The sequence below is a fragment of the Babylonia areolata genome, chromosome 1 (assembly GCF_041734735.1).
Source record: "Babylonia areolata isolate BAREFJ2019XMU chromosome 1, ASM4173473v1, whole genome shotgun sequence".
In the NCBI taxonomy this organism is placed as follows: domain Eukaryota; kingdom Metazoa; phylum Mollusca; class Gastropoda; order Neogastropoda; family Buccinidae; genus Babylonia; species Babylonia areolata.
In genome coordinates this window covers 65,938,264-65,961,901 of record NC_134876.1, presented here as the reverse complement: position 1 = coordinate 65,961,901, position 23,638 = coordinate 65,938,264, and the positions used below count along the sequence as shown (strand labels likewise).

Genomic DNA, 23,638 nt, shown 5'->3' with positions numbered 1-23,638 from the left:
CATTATCTTTGATGGGCCCTGATATTTTCCTGTCATGGATTGCTTTATGACTCACATTATTTTTGATGGGCTCTGATCTGTTTTCATGTCATGGATTGCTTTATGACTCACATTATCTTTGATGGGCTCTGATCTGTTTTCATGTCATGGATTGCTGTGTGACTCGAATTATCTTTGATGGGCCCTGATCTATTGTCATGTTGTCATGGGATGCTTTACGACTCACAATTTTCATTGTGAGACCCTGATCTATTGTCATGTTGTCATGAATTGCTTTAGGACTCACAGTATCCTTGTGAGGCCCTGATTTACTGTCATATTGTCGTTTATTCCAGATCGACTACATGCACTTCTGCAGACATCCAAGAGACCCTGGCAAAGAGTGTAACGAGTGCCAGGCCTGTTCCCTGTGGAGCAACCCAGATGTAAATCATTGCTACTGCCCTTTGTCATTAAGATCCAATAAGCTTAAACAATTAACAAAAATCTTATTTATCATGTAAAACTATGGTAAATGATTTGTGGGGGTAAAACAGTGATGTTTGCATAATTATGGCACATGATCTGCATCATTTGATGACAGGTTCGTTTAAACATTTTTAATATCAAGAAACAAGACAAAATACAGTGTTCAATTAAGAGAAAGGATAACTTGAGCAACAACAAGCCTGAGCTTATATCATGCTCATTCAAGTAGTGATGGGTTGACACAGAAAATGTATAGGAGCATGAAAGAAACAGTACCTACAATATAATTTTTGTTCTGCTTTTTAATTCCATTTATAATAATAATATTTTATTTTTATATAGCACTGTAATACAAGCATAAGCAAGCTCTAAGCGCTTTACAATCCAGTACCTAAAGTGAAACAAGAAAGCATATAAAAACTAGCAGAAACATAAAACAGAATCATTAATATTATAAAAACACAATGCATAAAATTCACAAAGTAACATACTATCAATACTACAACTGTTACACTCCAGCACTCACGCTAACACACACGCACAGACACACACATGATTAAACGGCTGAGATGACAGCAATTTTCACTTAAAATACATACTTGTAAAAAGGAACATAATTGTAATTTGCATGCACAGATTTTGTAAAAATTGTAAAATATAATTTTGGGTAGAAAAGGTAAAAGGGGTAAAAATCAGGTCATTCTCCCTTTCGAACCACACCACCACCATCTACCTACCCACCCCCATTCTCTCTACTCTTCCATCACACACACTCACATTGCCATGGGCCTGGGACAACAGCACTATTTGAGTTATGACAAGTATTTTTTAAAGAGATAAGTTTTAAGATTTGCTTTAAAGGTAGATAGATGAGTTGTTTGTCTGAGAGCAATAGGCAAAGAATTCCAAGTTGTTGGGCTGAAGACGGAAAATGACCTCTTTCCACAGGAGTTAAGGAAGTATCGGGGAACAGTTAGCTGGGAGGAATCAAAAGAGATCTCAATGTTCTGAGGGTGTGGCACTGAAAGCATAGGCAGGCAACTTTATATTCAATTCTGGCTTGAACAGGCAACCAATGAAGTGTCCGCAGGAGAGCAGTAGCGCTCTCTTTCCTCGACTTTTTAAGGATGAGTCGAGCTGCACTGTTCTGTATTTTCTGGAGCTTGTAGAGTTTATCATTGGGAAGGCCAGCTAAGAGAGAATTACAATAATCTAGGCGGGATAAAATGAAGGCAACAGCATAACTTTGAGACATGAACACAAAACACTGTTTAACATTCATATACTCTGTGGTAATAAAATTAAAAGAAAGAAACAGCACAACATTTATATACCCCACATCGATTGCATTTCACTTTAGTTTCACTTCTGTTTTCAGGAAGATGAGAAGCGAGCAATAGCAGAAATGCAGAAAGAAGCACAAGAGAAGAGAAAATTACAAGGTATGTGAAATGCTTTCAAACTCTTGACAGATTATTTCAGCAAATTTGTTGTTGTTATGCCGATGAATATATGGTCCTACACAGCTCTTCTGTCCGTAATGTTTTGTCGTAGGTGTTACTTGTATATTCTTTTTCACCAATGTTCTGTAGAGCATGTAAGGCAGAGGGGACGGTCTGGATGTTAGTTATTCAGATGATATGACACTAAACTTGTTCAGTGGGAGGGGAAGGGTGTTGGAGAGTTGGTGTATGTACTATATGCGGCTTAATTGAGAACAGTCCAAACACTTCACAGAAATATGCTGTGATGTAATATTGACAAGACTCAACAGTTGTTTTTTCTTTTGTAACCTGTCTTAAGGTCACTCTTGCAACAAAATATTTTTATTCTTTAAAGTATTCTTTAAACGCTGATGCCTCTTAAACGGAAGTCTATTTTTATTTTTAAAAAATATTTTTTTTAATTGTGTGTGTTTGTGTGTGGGCATGCAGGCATTCTTGGACGCTTTTATGTTTTCTCTCCCAGGGTATCAGGACAACAAGCTGATTGGTGCACCTGATGAACCTGACAAGAAGAGGGCAAGACTACACTGATTACCTGGTGGATTCTTTTCTCGCCCCTCAGTGTCCTGTTTACTATGCTGGTGATGACCAAAACCACATCAAGCAAACTCGAGCACAGTGAAAACCTAAGACAACAGTCAAGAAACTCAAGTACAGTGATGTAGTAATTGAAACCCACAGTCAAGAACTCAGTACAGTGATGAAGTAATTGAAACCCACAGTCAAGAACTCTAAGTACAATGATGAAGTAATTGAAACCCACTGTCAAGATCTCTAAGTACAATGATGAACTAATTGAAACTCAAAATGTGTTAAAACTTGCAGGGAAACACCTTTAAGAACAAAGAAAACCAAAAGGCCACACAGTTAGTGTCCATAAGAAAAGTGATTACTCAAAGCAAGTAAACAAGCCAGCTAAAATGTCTTGGCCAGTCTACAGTGTTTTGGCCAGTGTTCATTTGGAACACTTATGTCTCCATCATTTGATTCAGACTACCTGGTTTTTGGTCCATTATGCTCTTTGCTTGTGTGTGGGTGCAGGAATAGAAACTTAGAAAGAATGTAGATGAGAATATATTGGTTGCTTTAGAAATGTTGTTTTAGAATTAGAAATTAGGTTGCAATTTAAAATTGAACATTATTTTGAGGAAGCCCTTTACTGTAATCACGCATTCATTTTTATTATTTTAGTAGCAGAAATTTTAGACGCTCAGTTCCCCTTACATTAGACAGATGGTTGGAATTCTGGAGAAGGAAAGGAAAGAACTACCATCTCCTTCAGTATGAAGCAACACAAGATGATTTATTTATTTATGATAACATTTCACATACTTTATGTTCCTGTGTATCTTACCTGAGGGTATGAATACCATTTCTGAGTGTCTCCCCCCCTTTTTTTTTTAATTGCATGTATTGTTTTACTGGCATATTTAAAACCTCACTTAAACAGCATAGTCTGTGCAGTAAACCTGATTCAGTTGTCTGTACATACTTCACTTTGTGCGTTAGGGTAGGGAGGTTGAGGGGGAGAGGGTCCATAGACGCTGTGCTGTATGTGTAGCTAGTTAATTGGATGAGTTTGCGCTGATTCACAAAGCTGGCTGAATGAGTGATAGGCGTGAGCATGTATTCACGAGGGTATGTCACTATGTGTAGGTATTTTTATAAACTGCATCACCAGACTGTTGATCTTCATTTTTAATTCTCTAAAGTTTGTACATTACATTGAGGCCGGATATTTCTCAATGAATTGTGCATAAGAACATTATCCATTATTATTGCTTTATAAATGGTGTTATCATTAACACACACACACATTTGTATACACATTTGCATTCACAAGGGCTCATTTCCTGTACACCTGTTTAATGCAACACATTTCACACTCCATGAAGTTAATTGTGCACTTACAGAGCACATTACTGATGCAGAACTATATTTCAGTTTTTAACCCCAATTAGGGGTGGTCTTTGTATTAAACTAACTCATGAAAGTCACATCTGAGTGTTAATACAAATAAATGAGATGGTGTTTGTAAATTTATTTTGAAGTCTGAGGAAATTAATTGATAAAATGTGCAATGAAAACTCAAAAGTTGTGAAGTTGTTGTGTTTTTTGTTGTTGTTGTCGTTGTTCACAAACAAGACCTAATGTTTATAATGGAAGTTTGGAAACAGGTAAGTCTTGTGATAACCTTTGTGAAAAAAACAAAAAAGTGTGCTTTATCATGTGATATGTCTATGTTTTTGAAGACATCCGCAAATTATGCCCAGCAAATCTTTCACACACACTCACTTTCACCTTAGACTCTCTTACACAGTACAGTGTATAAATGTTTAGGTGTATTTCCAAGGTTGAGCTGCATTGAAACTTGAGAATCTGCAGCCTTGAACAGTTCTTAGGCTGGAATTGCAGAGGGGTGTTAAGATGTCTGTTATTTGCTTCATGTTTTTTTGTTGGTTTTGTATGAGTTGCATGTTGAATGGGTACACTTACCCAAACAATTGTGCATTCCTTATTGCTCAAGTTGTGTGTATTTATGGACTGCTTTATTGAACTGAAAGAATCCTCAAGTTGGCAACTGCAAATGGCATTAGTGAACAGCAACATCAGAAATGATGATAGGTAATTCCTCATTCTTCCATTTTTGAGAGATATATCATCTTTTTTTCTCCCTTTCTTTACCATTGTTGTTATGTGGTAACAGTAAAGTACCACAGAAAAATGTTAAAAAAAAATATAAAAAGAAGAAGAAGAAAAGAAGACAATATTGCTGTGTGGCAGTGTATATTCTATAAGAAGATTCACAGTACAGTTTTAACTCTGGGGATCTTCAGGGAGTGGAGCAGAAAGCACTTTCTCTTGAAATAGAGAAAAAAAAGATCTATGCCATCCTCATTATTGGGAGAAGGCTTTCAAAAGTCAAGGCTACCATGGGGTTGACATATAACGTTGATGAATATTATTTTAAAATTTTCAACAGTGACAGAAGACCTGTTTGTGTCAGTAGACACACAGTGATATTGACATAAACAGAACATTTTCAACATACTAAATGGAATTGACAATGATCTTAAGATAACAATTAGTTTGTGTTGAATAGCTAAATGATAAAGATAATACATGAAATTTTAGGTCAAACTTAATAGCATTTTATGGTTTATGTTTGTTTGATGTTTTTCTTTAAAGATTTTATTTATTAATTTTCAGGTTTTCATTTAGAATTCATGTATTTGATATATCAGGGATCAAAATCTTTTTTATTTTTTATCAACCTGTTTGTGTGGATCTGTTCCTTGATTGGAAAAAAGGTTCTTTTTGTTTTCACTGTTGGGATTCAGGGGACTTAATCAGTTATAAACCATATTCCACCTGGAAAATTTATGCTAGAATTTTGCTTTTTTTTCTGTTGTTCTGTGTTTATATATATATATATATATAATTTTGTGTATTGTGAACAGTTGTCTTTATATTCAGTTTTTTTCTTCTTTTTTTTTCTTTTCAATCCTCTGTCCAAAAATTGGTGGAAAGGTCAGTATCAGAGACATGTTCTGAAGTTATGTGCACAGTGCATGTGCACTGTACTTGTGCTTAATTTTCTTTCTTTTTTTCAGGTCCTAATGGCCTATGTTTTGCTTTTTTCTGCTCTGATAGGACCCTTTGTGGTCAGCTGGCAAAAGGTCACAAAGAGAAAAACAACAGAAAACCCAAAACTCTCATAGATAGTTTTGTTTTGTTTTTTGCCACGGGTGTGTGTTTAACTTTTTTTGTTGTTATTTTGTGTGCCTGTTTAGATATTTTGTGCATGATGTATGATTATTTTTGTATTGGGTTGCTTTTTTGTTAATTGCCTGGCAAATAATTGACAGAATAGTCAGTGTCAGAGGCATGTCTAAGGTAAACACTGTGTTTAACCTTATTGCAAGCCTTGGATGATTACAGTCAGATTACACTCCCTTTACCCCTCAACCCATTCCAGATAATGAGATGAATGAAGAAAATGTTCTTTCTTTGGCATTTTTCTCTGCTTACCAGGAAGTTTTCCTTGTTTCATGTGTGGACATAATAAAGTCTGAAGACTGGAGGAAGTAGAAATTGAAATGTTACCTGAAACAAATGGGTAATTTTTGTTTTTGAGTTTTTGATATCATACTAGCTTCAGTTACTTCTTCGTACTAAAAGAGTAGTGTTAGAAAATGACTTGCAACATGTTAAAGTGTATAGTAATTCAAAGATTTGTTCAGAGTTATGCAAGTAATAAGTACATTTCAGAACACACCAAAATGCTGCTGAAAAAAAAAGTTCATTTACATGTTGCTGTTTCTCAGTATACCCGGTGCTTTATTACAGTGGTGACTATGAGGCAGCCAAGAAAGGCAGAAAACATTGAAAATATAAGCAGCAGATAATATGCTTTTCAAAGATATTTGAATCTCTACGGTTGATGTTTGTAAATTTGTGCTGAATATGTGCTCATGTACAAGCTATGCATTACATATTGATCTGACAGATTGGAAAATTTCAGTATATTTCGCTTTTAAATCAGAAATAGATGATTTGCAATATGCCAAATTTTGTTTAGTTTGCTGCTGTCTGAGAAGTTCTGTCCTGACTGGTATTTTATTTGTATGTTTTGAATGTGATTCAGAAAGGTACATGTCTTGCAAATTTCTATTTTGTGCTTCAATACTATAATTTCTTCCAGTTAACAAAATTAAAATCTTAAACCACCCCAGTTTTCAGTGCGTTTATTATCTGGCGACATTTGTGATGAAGTTTTAACATTAAAAAAAAAAGGATACATAACAAGAAGTTCATCTTAGAGGCCACTTTAGGGCAATTTTACAAATGTATGACAAATGTAACAATTTTATTCAAAACTGATGCCACTAGAGAAAAATGTTAATTCAGGAAGGTACATGTCTTGCAGATTACTATTTTGTGCTTCAATACTATAATTTCTTCCAGTTAGCAAAATTAAAATCTTAAACCACCCCAGTTTTCAGTGTGTTTATTATCTGGCGACGTTTGTGATGAAGTTTTAACATTGTAAAAATTGATATATAATAAGAAGTTCATCTTAGAGGCCACTTTAGGGCAATTTTACAAATGTATGACAAATGTAACAGGTTTATTCAAAACTGATGCCACTAGAGAAAAATGTTAATGCGAAAAATAGAGAGGGACAAGATATCTGAAAATATTTTGAAGAAAGGCAGAAAAATAGAAGGAAAGAGGGAAGTAATTTTTACATGATATCATTTTATCTCCAGAACAGTCCTAGAGGAATGAGGGGAAGTAACTAACAGTAACTTTCTCGAGATGTTCATATTCATTGTGTTCCCTCAACAGTCCAAGGATAACACATTCAGAGACATTATAACTGCTTTCTTTTCTCTCTGTCTTCTCAGTGCCTTCACTCATGCTCACCATGAACAGTCAGTCCCAGGATGATTTTGTCATTCATGGTCCAAGCTGCACTGGCAGTTCATACCCAGATATAAGAGACCAACTAAAGCTGCCCAACAGAGGAGACATTGCATTACAAAGTAGATGGCACTCAGCTGTGGGATCCAAGTCTTCCCGTTCAAGCCCTCAGCACACTTTTCTTTTTTCTTGTGGAATCAAAATGTGGATGGATGGAAAGTACACTAATATATTTTGATTTTGATGGGGAGTAACCCAAAGCAACAAGCTCAAGCTACCGCATGTTCTGCAGATTAAAGTCTTGTTGGTCACCAGCATCTGTGAGGAAGTGGTTTGTGTTGTGGACTGACGATTGTGAAGGTGTGGACATGGATTTTGAGCCCCATCAGAGGCCGGCTCCTACCCAGTTTAGTTTGGTACGGGCTCAGATGGAGAGAGTGGGACCACACAGTTGAGGGTTATCTATCTCAAAGATGCAAATTTGACTGTGTTGCTAAAATTTCCTGACCAATTCTGCAGGTGTCTGTATTACAGCCTGGTTGACACTGGGATGATTTATTAAAGTACAGCATTGAAAAGTAGTCCCATAGTTAAATGGACCACCACAGCAGCATCTTCATCACCTTCATCATCGATACATAAGAAACAAAATATGAATTCTGGGACACACTTCAGCAACACAGAAATGTTGGTGAACACTTACAGGCAAACTGCAAATACTAAACACTATTGTGTGAGGGTGTGGTACACAAAGGTAACACACACAAAAATTCAGCTTAATAATAAAAGTATAATTCTTGTCAGTGCAATACATCCCAGTTGGTTGAAATAGCTTCTGTGACTCATTGGTGCCTTTCTATTGTCTCGTAGAAACAAATTTAAACCTCTGACTCAGTGAATTTCTTAGGCTGTTTCACCAGTGACTGTTCAGAGTTGTATTGTAGCATAGACACTAATATCTCATTTGTGACGGGTGCAGTTGCTGACTAAGTATTGACTTTCAGTCTGAGGGTCCTGGGTCCGAATCTTGTTAACGGCGTCTGGTGGGTAAAGGGTGGAGAATTTATCTCCCAGGTCAACCTATGTGCCAGCTCCACTCTTCTTCTGGCACCTGCATGCTTAGGATCCCCCCTGCTGGAACCAAAATGTATGGGCAACGCAGGTATTCATACCAAGCCCCCATTCTTTGGAATCAACTTCCTCAGCCTCTCCGTCACTCATCTTTGCTGCAGTCTTTCAAATTCAGTCTGGAGACCTACCTTTTTCCCTCCAGAATAACTCTCAACAGCTCATCCCTTTTGAGTTTGAGCTAAAATGACTATTACAGTATTAGTCAGTGAGTGAGTTTTGATAGTTTCAGAATTTGTTGATTGTATTTTTGATTGTGTACTATTTATGATTGTGTGTTATGACTTGTGTGTATTCATGCACATGTGCTTGTGTGTGCTGTGGGTGTGTGTGTGGGGAGGGGGTGGGGAATGAATAATTTTTAATAATGTTTGGTATCTTGTATTCAGTTCTTTTTTTATATTTACGTGTGTTCTATTTGTAAATGCCTATGGCTTATTTTCAAGATCAGGCATAAATACTTATAACAATTAAAGATCCTGTAACCCATGTCAACATTCTTCTTCCTCTTCTTCCTGCAATGTCCATCAGCCGTTAGTCTGGCTGTTATTGATGTGTGGGAAGGTGAGGAGAGGGAGAGAGAAGAAAGCAGGGGAAAAAGAATTTTGGCCCTAACAGTTAAGGCGCAACTGCATGTTGAGCTGCACTCAGGCCCAAGGCCCTGCAGCAACCTAAGTGAAGCTGCAGGCCCGCAAATCGCCGTGCCACTGAAAAAAAAAAAAAAAGGGCAGATGGGTTTAATGTTTACTGTGATCTGGACACCTTGGGGATGAAGGTGTCTAAGGAGGGAGACTGAACGGTCTCAGCAGGGAGGGCATTCCAGTCACGGATGGTTCCGGGGGAAAAAAGAGTAGCTTCTGTAATCTGTGCAGCATGTGATCTGCTGGTACTGGTCAGTGGGTAATGGAAACAAAAACATACCCAGCATGCACTCTCCCGAATACGGATTATGGCTGCCTAATATGATGGGGTAAATTAACTAAACGGTCATGCACGTAAAATTTTACATGTCTGTATGAGTGTGTAACTGCAACCCGATTGAATGACACAGGGAACTTATGACAAGCGCCCAGGTAAGCAGCCTGTTGTGCAAATAACTTTGTAAAGCGCTCAGAGCTTGGTCTCGAACTGTGGACAGGCGCTGTATCATGACATCATCTATCATGACTGGTTCCCTACTTATTGCCGGTGACTTTAATTTTCATTTTGATTCACCCACACAGTTTTATACCTCTAAATTACTTGAAATTGTCAGTTTGTTTGATCTTAACCAGTCTGTAACCGAGCCTACACACAATCATGGTCACATCATCGATTGGGTGTTGCACAGAAATGAGGACTGCCTCCTGAAGTCTACCACCATCAATCACACCCTGTCCTCTGACCATCACAGTGTGACATGTCATCTGAACCTCACCAAACCTCCCACGCCCTGTGTGTACAGGGAGGTGCGCACACTGACCTCAATTGACTTAGACTTATTTAAAGCTGACCTGCTGACTGATATCCCTTTTGAACCGACTGCTGACCAGCTATCCACTGTCCTACGCACTGTAGTCGACAGGCATGCCCCGTCGACTCGGCGCCTGATCTCCAATCGTCCCCCGTCGCCTTGGTACAATACCGTGGGACCAGAGCTGTTGGAGGCCAAGCGGGAGAGAAGGAGAGCTGAGAGGCATTGGCGTGCCACTAGTTTGACCGTCAGTAGGGACATTTTTCAGACAGCCAGGAATAGTGTAACAAACATTGTTGACAGGGCAAAGTCAAAGTTCTACTCTTCTAAAATCCTTGCATGCACCACAGCCAAACAGCTTTTCAATGCTACGAACTATCTACTAGGTAAAATGAAAAACACTCCTCTCCCTACAACATTTTCGGTGCAGAAACTCCCTCAAAAGTATTCTGACTTCTTCACCGGCAAAATAGCATGCATTCGTGAGAAGCTCGACTCTGTTGTGTCTCCTTCTTCACCCGTTAAAGAATGCGTGTACAGTGGCCCTGTTTTACATTGTTTCCAACCGGTCACTGAAGATTTTGTGAAGAACATGTGTCTGAGCGCTTGTCCGAAATCCTGTGAGCTTGACCCTGTCCCGTCTTCTTTGTTGGTTGAATGTATTGATGTTCTACTGCCACATATTACTCATGTCATCAGTTCTTCCTTATTGCATGGTTTTTTCCCTGAAAGCTTCAAATCTGCTGTTGTACGTCCACTCATCAAGAAACCATCTTTGGATCATAATTGTTTGAAAAATTATCGACCTGTCTCTAATCTGTCATTTTTTTTAATCAAAACTGCTAGAAAAGATCATATTGTCTCAGCTCTTAGCTCATCTGGAACAAAATGATTTACTTAATTCCCACCAGTCAGCTTATAGACGTGGTCATAGTTGCGAAACGGCCCTTCTCAGAATAGTGAATGATTTGCTTTCTGGATTTGATGAGGGTAAGATATCTGTTCTCGCTCTCTTAGATTTGTCAGCAGCTTTTGACACTATCGACCACTCTATCCTCTTGAACAGACTTGAAACTTCCTTTGGTATTCATGACACTGCACTAGCATGGATCACGTCTTACCTGTCAGATTGTACACAGAAAGTGTGTGTAAATGGTAGATATTCTATCTGCCTTAAAATATGGTGTCCCACAGGGGTCCATCCTAGGTCCTGTTCTTTTCGTGCTGTATGCGGCTCCTGTGTTGGATGTCATCAGTCATCATGCGATGTCACATGAGAGCTTTGCTGATGACACGCAACTTTATCAGTCGGCTTCCATAGCTGAATTTGATGCACTGGTGACTTGAACACAGGAGTGCATTGCTGGCCTAAAGGACTGGATGACTCTCAACAAGCTGCAACTAAATGATGATAAGACTGAATTTATGATAACCTGCCCAAAGGTTTGATCAACATCCTTCCTTTCCTGACTCTGTTCTGATCAATAGCACACCTGTTTCCCTTTCTCCTTCTGTTCGCAGTCTCGGTGTAATCCTAGACCAGTCTCTTTCCTTCCAACAGCACATTTCGAATATCTGTAAACTTGCCTATTTGGAACTGCATAGAATCAGCTCTATCCGCAACTATCTCTCAACCGATGCAACCAAGACACTTGTATGCTCTCTGGTTCTCTCAAGATTGGATTACTGCAACTCTCTTTTGGCCGGCCTTCCCAAATATCTGTTAGACTCCAACGAATTCAGAATAATGCTGCCAGACTCATTTGCAAAGCTTCTAAATATGACCATGTTTCTCCTCTCCTTCAGTCTCTCCACTGGTTGCCTGTTTCTGATCGAATAGACTATAAGCTATCCACTCTGACCTTTTCTGCAGTCAACGGACCTGGCCCCAAGTATCTTTCTGAACTCCTCCATATCTATACCCCGTCTAGCCAGCTCCGTTCTTCCTCTGATACTTGACTTCTGAGGATACCTCACATCAGAAGTAAGACCTAAGGACACAGATCGTTTTCTTCTCAATCGCCAAAGACGTGGAACAAGCTCCCTGATAACCTCCGTCACTCTGATTCCCTCGCATCTTTTAAATCTCGTCTCAAAACTCACCTTTTCCCTCAGCAGTAAGTTCAATTGTGGCAGGTCCACTTCCTTTGTGTTAGCTGTGCTTGACTATGTGTGTATACATATGTATGTGTAGATAACTATATGCATGTATATGAATGTGTATTGTATGTGCGTGTGTTTATGTAAGTTTGTGCCTGCCTCTGTGTGCGTATGTGTTAGGGTAGCTGTTAGGTACACATGTATGTTAAAATGTATGTATGCAGTGTGTGTGTGTGTGTGTGTGTGTGTGTGTGTGCGTGCGTGCGCGCGCACGTGTGTGTGTGTGTGTGTGTAGTCACATTTTGGTGTGTGTATGTAACATGGATGTAATGTTTCTTCTTCTTTCCCTTGGCTACCGCCTTCATCATTGTGAAGATTCTGTAGACTATATGGGGGGTTTGCGTGTTTTTGAGGTTTCCCGAGGCAGAGGTTGCTGGGCCAGGGGATGGGGGGGAGGGGGGAAGAGGGGGGAGGTGATCAGATTCGGGATTTGAAGCCTTCCAGGGTTGGGCTGAGGGCAATCTCAGCAGGAAGGCTGTTCCAGTTGGTTATGGTTCGGGGAAAGGAAGATTTTTGTCTGTAAAGCGTCCTGCAGTTGGAGAGATTATACGCAGCTGGGTGCGATCCTCGGGTCCCCGTGGATGCTGAAGGACTTTGAGAGGGCTTGTGGCATGTGTTGATGATAAGACTGCCGCTGTGGAACTTATAAAAGTTAACCAGTCTTGCCTTTCTCCTTCGCTCTTTGAGGGGGGACCACTGTGTTGATGGGTCACCCAGTGTGCAGCCCGGCGTTGTACTGCCTCAAGTTAATGTCCTTCTCTGTATAGGGGTCCCACATAGAGCTGGCATACTCCAGGGTTGGGTGGGCCAGTGTTTGGTAGGCTTGCTGTTTGATGCGCTAGGAGCCTACTTTCAGGTTCTGTCTCAGTAGGCCTAAGGTCTTGTTGGCTCGGTTGGAGACATTGGAGATGTGGGGGGTCCATCCAAGATCAGAAGTGATGGTGATGCCAAGGTATTTTGATTTGCTGACTACATCAAGGGTGTGGCCACGAAGGGTGTACTCTGATGGTAGGGGGTCTCTCTTCCGGCTCACTCGCAGTGTCTGGCATTTGTCTGGACGGAAGTTCATAAGCCACTTCTGCTCCCATTCTGCGAGGCAATCGAGATCCTTTTGTAGCGCTTGCTGGTCGCTGGTGGAGGAGATGGTTTTGTTGCACAGAGTATCATCAGCAAAGAGACGAGCAGTGGAGGACAGTCCAGTCGGCATGTCGTTGATGTAGAGCAGGAACAGGCAAGGCCCAAGAACAGAGCCTTGGGGAACTCCAGATTCTACAGGGACAGGACTGGAAGTGGCTCCATCCACCACTACAGACTGCTGTGTATCTGATAGGAACTTCCTGATCCAGGTGTGTACTTTCTCTGTGATGCCAAGGGAGTGGATCTTGTGGAGCAGGAGGGAGTGGCAGGCTTTGTCGAACGCTTTGGAAAAGTCCATGAATGTTTTATGTTAAAGCGTTTTTGTAAAGCACCTAGAGCAGATATCTGGATAGTGTGCTATATAAGTATCCATTATTATTATTATTATGACTGTGGAGACTGGTCACACCGTGAGCCCCTGTCTCACACATTGTATACATTTCTCCTGTGACAGGCTATTATATTTCACCAATATACATGCACTGACACACACAAGAACGAAAACGCAAATCTTTTTCAAACTACTCCCATCACATACGTAAAGCCTAGTTCTTTATTTGGTATCTATACAATTTTATCCTCTGTAAAGAACATCCGAGTCAGCAACACTCTTCAGCTCAGTGCAGCAACACCACTGGCACAGAAAATTGTCCAATGAGATTTCACCATACTTGAAAGTTGACCCCATGGCCGAATCACTTCCGGGTTAAAATATTGCTCAAGTTGTACGACTTGGCGTGCATGTGGCGCAAAGTTCGAGAACCAAACAACTGTGGGAAGATAATGTGTTTTTAGCTATCGGTATGACCGGGCCAACATGTGATTGCTGCGAAAACATCCTGCTGAGACTATGTCAGTTTTTAGGCCTCACGACGGCGCTTGGTGAGTTGAAAGGTGGTGGGTAAGGAGATAAAGCGAATGACCGAGGACGAAATGTCAACAAAGGCATATGAGAGGATGAATGAAATCACGCCACTCCGGGCTGGTATTGGCAGCCAACGTGCTGTATTGGTGTGTCGCTGGTGGGGTGATGATGAAACTAGTGTCGCGTGTTCAGCTTGATAGGTAGTATATCACTTGGAAGACTCGTTTGTCAATGCAGGGACGCGTGAGTGAACGAATAGACCACGGTAAACGTTCATGGCGTTTGGAAGGCCTATTTTTAAACAACTAGATGTCTGGACATGAAAATGCGCATCGCGGACATAGTGACACGCACCTGACCCAGTTTCCAAATCGAAACTCACACACGTGACAGAGCACTGGCAGTGGTCGTAGCCTGGAGATAGGGGTCAGCAGGCCAATTACTATCTTCTGCTAGGAAAGCCATTCCCATGCAAGAAAAAAATAATTCAGTAAGAAGAAGTGATATATATATTAAAGACAATGGCTGGGAAAGGCAGTTTTTTGTGTGTTTTTTAACCAGTTGAGGTTATGTTAGCAGATGTCCGAAAAAAAGAAAGAAAAAAGTCAGCCACCAGCTCCAGAGCCTTCAACAGTTCAAGACAGACACCTAGGCCTCAAGCTTTCTCAGGTCTTTAGTAGAATGGTTGAGGGGTGGGTGACAGCACTGCCACCAGAAAGGTATTAAAAACCGCACAAAGAAAACATGGCTCATGTACAGCCTACATGCTACAGTGACTGTAAAACACAAAACAACATTGAATGCTAAACAATTGACAACAGTAGATGTTTTGTAGTGCCATAATCAAACACTGAACAATATAAGAACTCCATATTTGATTAATCAATAATGGAGTGGAACAATCTGTCTGGTGATGACATCAAGTCAGCTGGCTTCAGACAGGCGTCCCAGAGCCAACACCACTAGTCCACCGCCACCTGTGTGCAACCCTGCCCCCCCCCTCCCACCCTCTGAATCTCCTGTTGCAGTTATTGTCAGTCTTAGCTTCAGCAACATATTCTTCCAGATCTAGTCCTTGGGACCTATTCATTGTTGCACAAAGAGTTACAATTACAAATTTAGAAATAGGAAACCTGGAAAATGATGAATGAATGACTGAAAGCAGGTAGCATCTAATGATCTATTAGTGTATGTGTGTGCACTGTTGGAAGGATGAGTTAATCATTTGTTAATGTACAGGGACTTGAGTTAGATATGAATAACATAATTAAGAATGAATATATGCATACCATTAAACTGGATTGTAATAATATAGATATAATGCAATTAATTAAGAAACGGTTTGAGGTGCAAGGTTTGACAAAAACATTGGCAGTGCAAAGTGGTATTAACACCAGAAGAGACATATTGAATGTATTTAGTTTCTTAGGAGAGCTAAGACTTACAAAGCGATATAAGATGTTTTAATGTACAAGCTGAATGGTTTATAGCTATTTAAGTGAAGACCCTTACGCAAAGAAAGGCCAGCCGCCAGGCATTGTTGTCCTTGCCTGACCATATTCTTTTACTTTAATTGGATTATGCTCCTTGTGGTCAGTGTTTTAGAATGCCTCTTTTAATTAAGAGCAACAGGTTGAGATTTCAATCATATCAACAGCCAGCCGCTTGTTAAATGATAGGTGTGTGTATGGTGTTATATATATATATATATATATATTTATTTTTGGCTGTATAATGTACAAAAAATTATTAAATGCTATTTTTTTGCATTGATACAGGTTGTGGTTGTGGGGACAGACAGATGGGGATTGGGAGAATGGGAGATATATATGTTAAGTGTTCCTTTGATGAATATATGCATGATTATTAATTCTGGTGATTAATGCTCCCCCAAATAAATCTATTTAAGCACATGAATCTTAAACCATTTGTCACAAATTGTGAATAGACAGTAATATCTCAGAAATATTTTTATCTGAGTGTCTGATTCATGTGATGTGTATAATACAAACTCCTCCTGTTCTTTATACTTGCAGCTCAGAGGTAGTTTTATTATTACCCACAGTTATATAGGATACCATTAAAGTTCTTTGACTTACCTTCAACACTGAATTCCTCAAATTATTCTCGCTAGAGACATTCCAAAAATGTTTCTTTTCACTTCAGGATAAAACCTGGAACCAAAAAAATGTTATCAAAGGTTTACACATCCTTCATCCTTGTCAGTTACTTAGTGTACTGATGATAGCCAAAGTGGTATTGCTGATTTAGGGACAATCTTTGCCCATGGATTGTTATTTCAAATACATTATTTGATAGCTGTACTTACTGGTTTACAAAATCAGATATATCAAACTTAGTTAAAAAAAAATTGGAAATAAGGTTTCTATCTTGTAAACTTGTAGGATCTCTCTCTCTCTCTCTCTCTCTCTCTCTCTCTATATATATATATATATATATATATATATATATAATCAGTATTTGTTGTTTTGTTTGGATTGGTGGAGCAAAATACACTGTTCTTGCAACAGACTAAAATATGCATGTTTTTACACAAGATCATATACGTGGCAGCACACACATACTACTTGGGCATGCTCTCTGTCTCTCTCAGTCACACACACACACACACACACACACACACACACACCTGAAATCTTTTCATGTCGGCTATTGCTGCTAGTGTGTTGTGACATGACATAGACCGGTAGAACAGCTGTAGGGTAGATGTTGGAGGCTGTCGACACCAAAGTCTAAAGTGCACTTCCAAGCTCTCATGTCTTGAAAGTAGACAAATCACCCCCACCAACTCGTCTGTTGCCCTGTGTTATAAACTGGAGGGCACCCTCTACCTTCCCCATCCTCCCTTGACACACACACACAGGTCATGGTTCAGTGAGTTTAACCTCCAAATGAAAATCCTTTATATTGTGGAGAGGACAGTGCATGCAGTTTGTTGTAATCACCAAGAACAGGTGGGAGGGCACTTACACAGATTTTGGCATGCCAGCATTATTCACAAAACTGGGGTTTCATGCAACAGTGAAGCTCAAAGTCCAGTCCTCACCAGTAGGGAGGGAACAGCAGGGAGACTGGGGGTGGCGCTGGAATGAAACTCCTCACCTTGTAATTTCTGAACATGATATTATGATTGATATAAACCAGGGTCTTGGACACTTTGAGATCTTTCACATAATAGCATATATAATGGGAGTAAAATTATGAAAAGGTGGTTCAATGCTGTTGTCCTAATGTCAGTGCTGTGCTTTATCAAAAACAGTCTAAAAATCTGATATACTCCTCTCTTGTCACACACACACACACGTGTACACACACACACATACACACTATGACGTGACTCACTGTGTCACCTCACAAGTGAGCATATTGAAAATTATGCTGTAAGCACACACACACACACACACACACACACACACACACACACACACACACACACACAATGTTCTCAATGAAAAACGATGCAGTGTTACAAAGTACAATGTACTGTCTTGCTTTGTTGTAGCAGGACAATATCTGTGTTTTGTTTCATGTCCATTCTGTTTATGAGTATTTGTGTCCAATGTATATGTTATGTGAGGTTTGTGATTGTGTGCATGTACACTCATAGATCATTAGTGTATGTGCTTCTCATGTAATGACTTGTCAGATTTGCAAACAATTATTTTACCAGTACCAAGGGCAGAATCAAGATAGGTTCAGTTAAATATTCAGGATGGTCTCATTGACAAAGTGGCCTGTCAACCACTTCAGTGAACTATCATAGGTCCTTATGTGGAGGGATATGAATAATGGTGGTTAGATTATTCTGCTGTTCCACATTGAATGATGTCATGGATCCATACAGTGCAAAGAGGTGTGGATTACAGTGAACAGATTGTTTTGCAAGCCCTGAAAGGCTGAATCCATTCACAAGTCCTTTAACTCTTTGGGGGCAAGTGGCAGGTTGGAAGAGCTCCACCCTTGCAATTGCAATCATGCTTTTCACAGACTAAGACCATGTCAGAAGCAGACTGCCACCTGACGTCCTGTTTGCCAAGTGCCAAAGACGTCATGTTTTGATCATGTGACAGAGATAACCTTTCCTTTACGTTGCACCTTTGTTGTATTTTGAAAGCGATCTTACAAGCCAGTAGCAAAAGGTGTGTGTCATTGCTCTGTTATATGGAAAATCAGCTGGTGCTGTTCAACAGCAGCTGGCACTGAAAGGGTTAAACTGCTGACACAATTCAGGAACAGTGTCATGCAAACATGATTTGAGAAAAACAAACTTCAATAATTTGTACAGATGCAGCCACGGAACTTCTAAGCAGAAGAGCAAAGTACTGGTACTATGTCAAGAATTATTATTAAAAAGACAAAAGGGAGTAGGTAGATGTGGAATGATAAATCTATATTGCAGTACGTATGAATTTTAAAAAAAATGTCCATTATCAATATCACTCTGTAATATGTAGGGACATGTATTTATTTAGAATGTTAAAGTTTGTTCATTCATGTTAAAATGGAGTATTTCTATTCATCATTCATGAAAGAGAAAATTTACCCTGGACGTTTTACTTATATATTTATAACATGCAGTATTTCTATTGAAATAAATTAGATATTTATCATGTGGTTTTACTGTTATTTAATTTGAGATCACTGAGCAGAAAATTGTAGTTTTAAACTTTAGTTGAGATCGCATGGCAGACAATTGTAGTTTTAAATAGTCCTTGTGAAATTATTATTTTAGAATTAACAATTATTTATTCTTGGTTTTATTTCTTTTAAAAAAATTTTTTTTTAAATTTATTTTATTTTATTATTATTATTATCTTTTTTTACTGTTATAGTTCATTCAGAAGAAGATAGAGATTTTGTTCAGATATTTATTTTGATCTATTAATCTACAAATTGAACAAGTTTCCAAACAATATTATCAACAACAGCAAAGTTGCATCTGAGTGTAATAGATCTGACACATGATTGTCATGTGCCCACAATGTTATTTAAGACATCCCAGTACAGGACATTTTTCATTCACCATTTTTTTTTTTAATGTCTAACAAGAAAAGATATTTCTGCTGAAAATAGTCAGTTGAACCTGATTTTACTGCAGAAATTGCAGTTGTTGCCTTTTACTATATTTTGATGAATACTTTTAAAAATGTCCTGTGAACAGTGTAAATTGAGAACCACCTGAGTTTCATTTTTGTTATTTTGTTTATAATTTTGAATAGTTTGTTTAACCCCCCTCCTCCCTCCCTCCCGAATTATTGCCAACTGTTGTGGATTTCAGTTTTTGTTTGTTTTTTAGTTTTTTTTTAATTTCAGCCCAGTTGATTTTTTAAGCAGCATCTTGAAAAGCTCTTGTTTGAAATAAACATATCATTGATTTGGAATCATTGGACACAGAACAACGAAATTCAGTAACATTTAAGACAACTTCAAGACATTGCTGCTTGGCACTTTACATCAGATTGCATTTGACAGTAAATGTTGTTAGACAAGATAAATCAACCATGAATATCCTGTGGAAAGAAAGAAAGGAAAATGACAGAATGCATGTGAGTGAGCAAGTGAGAGTGGAGAGAGAGAGAGTAGAAACATTAAGTTTGTCAGTTTTTATATTGCTGTAAGTAGCTCATTAACAAGTGTGTGTGACTTTAGTTTCTGTGAGGCTTGGCATGCTTTGCATTATTGGGGGAATGAGTGCTTGTTTGAGGGTAAGGAGCTTAGAGGCTTAATCGGTTGATGTCAGGACCACTTTGCTTTGGAGGGTAGTGCCCTTTGCTTTACACACGACGCTCACACTCGCCCATGTGCTCTCTCATTTGTGGCTCCATGCACATAGATTCATGTTCACATGTAGACACATGCGCATGCGTGCACACACAGTGATATACACAATGCACACAAAACTCACTTAAACACACATACCCCACCCCTGTCTCCCCACACACATACACACACAAAACAAACTGTCTCATATATTTTAACTTTCTGTATTCAGAGAGCACCGGATGCATAACTTGATAAGTGCAAATCTGGAGTGAATGTAACTTCTAGTTTTATAACTTATCAGTTGGGTCGTTGGTGGACTCTGTTCATTGTGTTAAGGCTGCTATTCCTCTTTAATTAAAAAAAAAAATTTGAAAGAAGGAAACTTTGCCATGTTAAATATGTAGATTTCTGTCTCATTAGATTGTAGCATTTTTCCTTTGTTGTTTCTGAAAATCACTTGTTGCATGACGAAACAGTTGCCAAGATGTGCTGGAATTTGGTAAATTTGAGGTATGAGATTTTTTTTTTTTTTTTTTTTGTTTTTTGGCTGCCCCTTCATCAGGGCTATATCACTGGTTTTACTCTGTTGTCGCTTGTCTGAATGGTCCTTTAGCAGCCATTCTCATGTTTGCCACAGTCCCCGTGCAGGCAGTCCAAAGATTTTTCCAGGACAAACAACTCAGAACAGGCTCTTTATAATATAGACATGACTGATGATATACTGTATGTATAGTAAATATGTATTACCATGATATTTGGAATCATCACAGCAAACTACTTAAAACAGGCTATGTATGATATACAGCAAGCAGGTATTCCCAACATGTATTTACATATTTATGCTATTGTATTAGCAGGTGGCTACTCTGCATTGCAGCATAAGTATTGAAAATTTTGTTCTCACCATTGAGCAAAATATGGGAGAGATGAGGTCAGGAGGAAAACTGAATGGACTTTGACAGACAGTGTGGTTCATTGCTGTCTTTTCCACACATCATCATACACGATCTACTGAACCACTTCTTTTTCTTTTGTGGGCTGCAACTCCCTTGTTCACTCGCTTATACACAAGTGGGCTTTTACACGCATGACCGTTTTTGCCATGCCATGTAGGCAGCCATACTCCGTTTGGGGGTACTGAATCACTTGAAAATGTTACTATTAGTATTATGTAGAAAATTCTTATTCAAAAATATAGTTTGTTGATTGTGGGGTGTCTGTGTTTTGTTCCTTTTTAGGGTGTGGTTTTGTGATTAACGGATTGATTTGTTGACTGATGTGCTTTCAGGTCTCTGGGGTGTGGGTGTGGAAGCCATTTTCTACCACCATAGTCTTGGATTTTATTTGATGTAAGTGTTCATTTTCTCCTTAAATCCTTATTTCAGGTAGCTTCCATTGCAGCGATAGATTGTATTGTGTTTGTATTTGTCATCGCATGAAGATTCTCTGCATGGTTTGTTTTGTCCTCCTTCCTGTTGACAACATGTTGTCACATTGACAATGCAGCAACACATCACTTTCTTTCTTTTTTTTTTCTTTTTTTTTTTTTTTTACTCCAGTGTGCATGAGAGGAGTTGTGTAAAAGGGAGGATATAGGAGGTTCTTTGGTGCATAGTTTGCAAATCAAAGTACATTTTTGTTCAGATTTTCGCCAGATTATCTCCATTGGTGCTGTTGTTCCTTAGCTTGGGCTGAATGCATGTTGTTTGCAAGACAGTTTTTTGTGTAGTCTCACCCAGCAGACTTATGTGTTGTACTATTTGTCAAGGTGTAGTGGAGTAGTACAATCTGCAAGTAACTATAGACTGCTCTGCACATTATGCAGGCAGGCACACAGCCCGTTTGGCATCACTTCCATTTCTCATAGTTTATTTATTTTGTTGCATCACACATGCTGGTGATTGTAGACAATTTTTAAAATGTAAAATCCCACATGTAAGTATGTTTTGATTATGTTTGACTGTATTTGTGCATGGGCTGAATGTGTCATGTGTGACTTTGTGGGACTTACTCATGTTTTATCATCATCATTTAGATCTGTGTCATTTAAAAAAAAAAAAAGGAAGAAAGATTTGTGTAATTATTGAATATCTGTGTATATAGATAATGTGTGTGTGTGTGTGTGTGTTTGTATATTAATAGGTAGGACCACTTAAATTTTGAAATTCAACATATCTAAAAACTAATTACACCATTGGAAAGAACATAAAAAACTAAGTTCACATGCAAATTTTCATTGCATTATACCCAGTAGTTTTTAAGAAAACGGCGTCTAAAAATGTGCAAAAATGACGCGTTTTGACAGATTTAACAAATTGCTATTTTTAGACTGTCATAAAATTTTAAGATGAAGACTTACCACATTGTTCTTTGCTGTACTTGGTTCCACCAATACCTAGTTTATGCTGAATTTTTTCTGGCCTACTCAAGAACATGCTTAGAGAGAGACAGTGCCTTCAAAATAGCAAAATATTCAGTTTTGTCAAGTGTCGAATGGCCTGATTTTACAGTGATAACATGCTGACTTATAATGCTGATATCTCAGAAAGTTTTCATGCTACAAAAACATTTCAGATATGTGCATGTTCAGAAAAGCATGTAGAATACAGTTTTTTGGAAGACTTAATGCTATCAGAAATGCAAATAACAATGAAAACAGTCACAAAGTATATGGTTTTTAGTAACAAATGAGCAAGTTTTTTACAATCATGATGATACTATGCTGTCAGATATCACCAGAGTAATTGTAAATGTGCATATTTGACATAACAGAAGTCCAGTCATTTCAGCATCCTTGATTTGCAGTTCCCTTTCTTTTTCACTCAGTTTTGCTTTAAGAAATGACACCTCCTCTGTCGTTGTTCTTAGTTCCTGTGTGATAATGTCCTCATTTTTTTCTTTGCTGCATGCTGGCTCTGGGTCTGAAGTAGGAGGTAGCTGTTTGACAGTTTTTTGCTTCTTCCTGTTGTCTCTGATGACCTCTGCACTTTCAAAAGGAAGTTCTAAAAAATCTTGAAGTGCACTCTCTCCCCCTGGTTTACTTCTGTTTTTACGCAGGCGAGCCTCATCTGCTCTGAGCCTCCCCAGTTTTAATTTGAGCTGTTGGGTTGGTGGCAAATCTCTGACCAGGTGTCATTTATGCAGTGTTGCATCCTTTATCCTCAATATCCTAGCTAAGTGACATACTTCAGACACAAGACCAATAGGACAACTGAGTAAAGCCTCACAGTCCTCTACAGTTCCTTTCAAAAGATCTGCACGTGTAATTCCAAACTTCTGACAGGAGGGGCCAGGGAAGATGCATGAATCTTTCCTTTCTTGTAAAAAAACATTCAGCACCACTAATCGTTTCACACTTGCTGAATTCCTTAACTATTGACACCACACGTGGAAAGGTACACTCTGGGAACAATTTGTGTAGAAAATGTTCCATTTCCCCCCAGGTTTTGTTTTCTTGATGCTTTAACATATTTAACTGCATCAAGAGTTTGTTGTTGGATGGAACCTTGGGTGCTGATGGTGGTCTTCCTCGTCCACTGTGTGCAACAGTCGCCCTTAAGGCTTTATACTGATCATCATCTGAAATACACAGTCATGAAATTTGAGACAGCTCTAATGCTTTAAAATACTTTTTTTTTTTCATTTCATAGATGCTTTTGCATATATATCATTTATATGTGTGTGTGCATGAGTGTGTGATGAATGTGCACT

At 38.9% G+C, this 23,638-nt stretch overlaps 2 protein-coding genes across 5 annotated transcripts in view; both read left to right on the top strand.

Moving 5' to 3' along the window:
* LOC143285827 (E3 ubiquitin-protein ligase RNF216-like) overlaps positions 1–7,719 on the top strand; it is a 46,841-nt gene extending 39,122 nt beyond the window's left edge. For all 4 annotated transcript variants that reach the window (XM_076593276.1, XM_076593262.1, XM_076593270.1 and 1 more), the window contains 3 exons: positions 336–425; positions 1,847–1,910; positions 2,437–7,719. In XM_076593276.1, the coding sequence (XP_076449391.1) occupies positions 336–425; positions 1,847–1,910; positions 2,437–2,504 (222 nt within the window). In that variant the 3' untranslated portion in view covers positions 2,505–7,719. The remainder of the gene's footprint in view (positions 1–335; positions 426–1,846; positions 1,911–2,436) is intronic.
* A 6,311-nt stretch (positions 7,720–14,030) lies between these two features.
* LOC143285817 (transmembrane protein 72-like) overlaps positions 14,031–23,638 on the top strand; it is a 37,242-nt gene continuing 27,634 nt past the window's right edge. The window contains exons 1-2 of the mRNA XM_076593250.1: positions 14,031–14,160; positions 21,216–21,276. Of these exons, the coding sequence (XP_076449365.1) occupies positions 14,082–14,160; positions 21,216–21,276 (140 nt within the window). The 5' untranslated portion in view covers positions 14,031–14,081. The remainder of the gene's footprint in view (positions 14,161–21,215; positions 21,277–23,638) is intronic.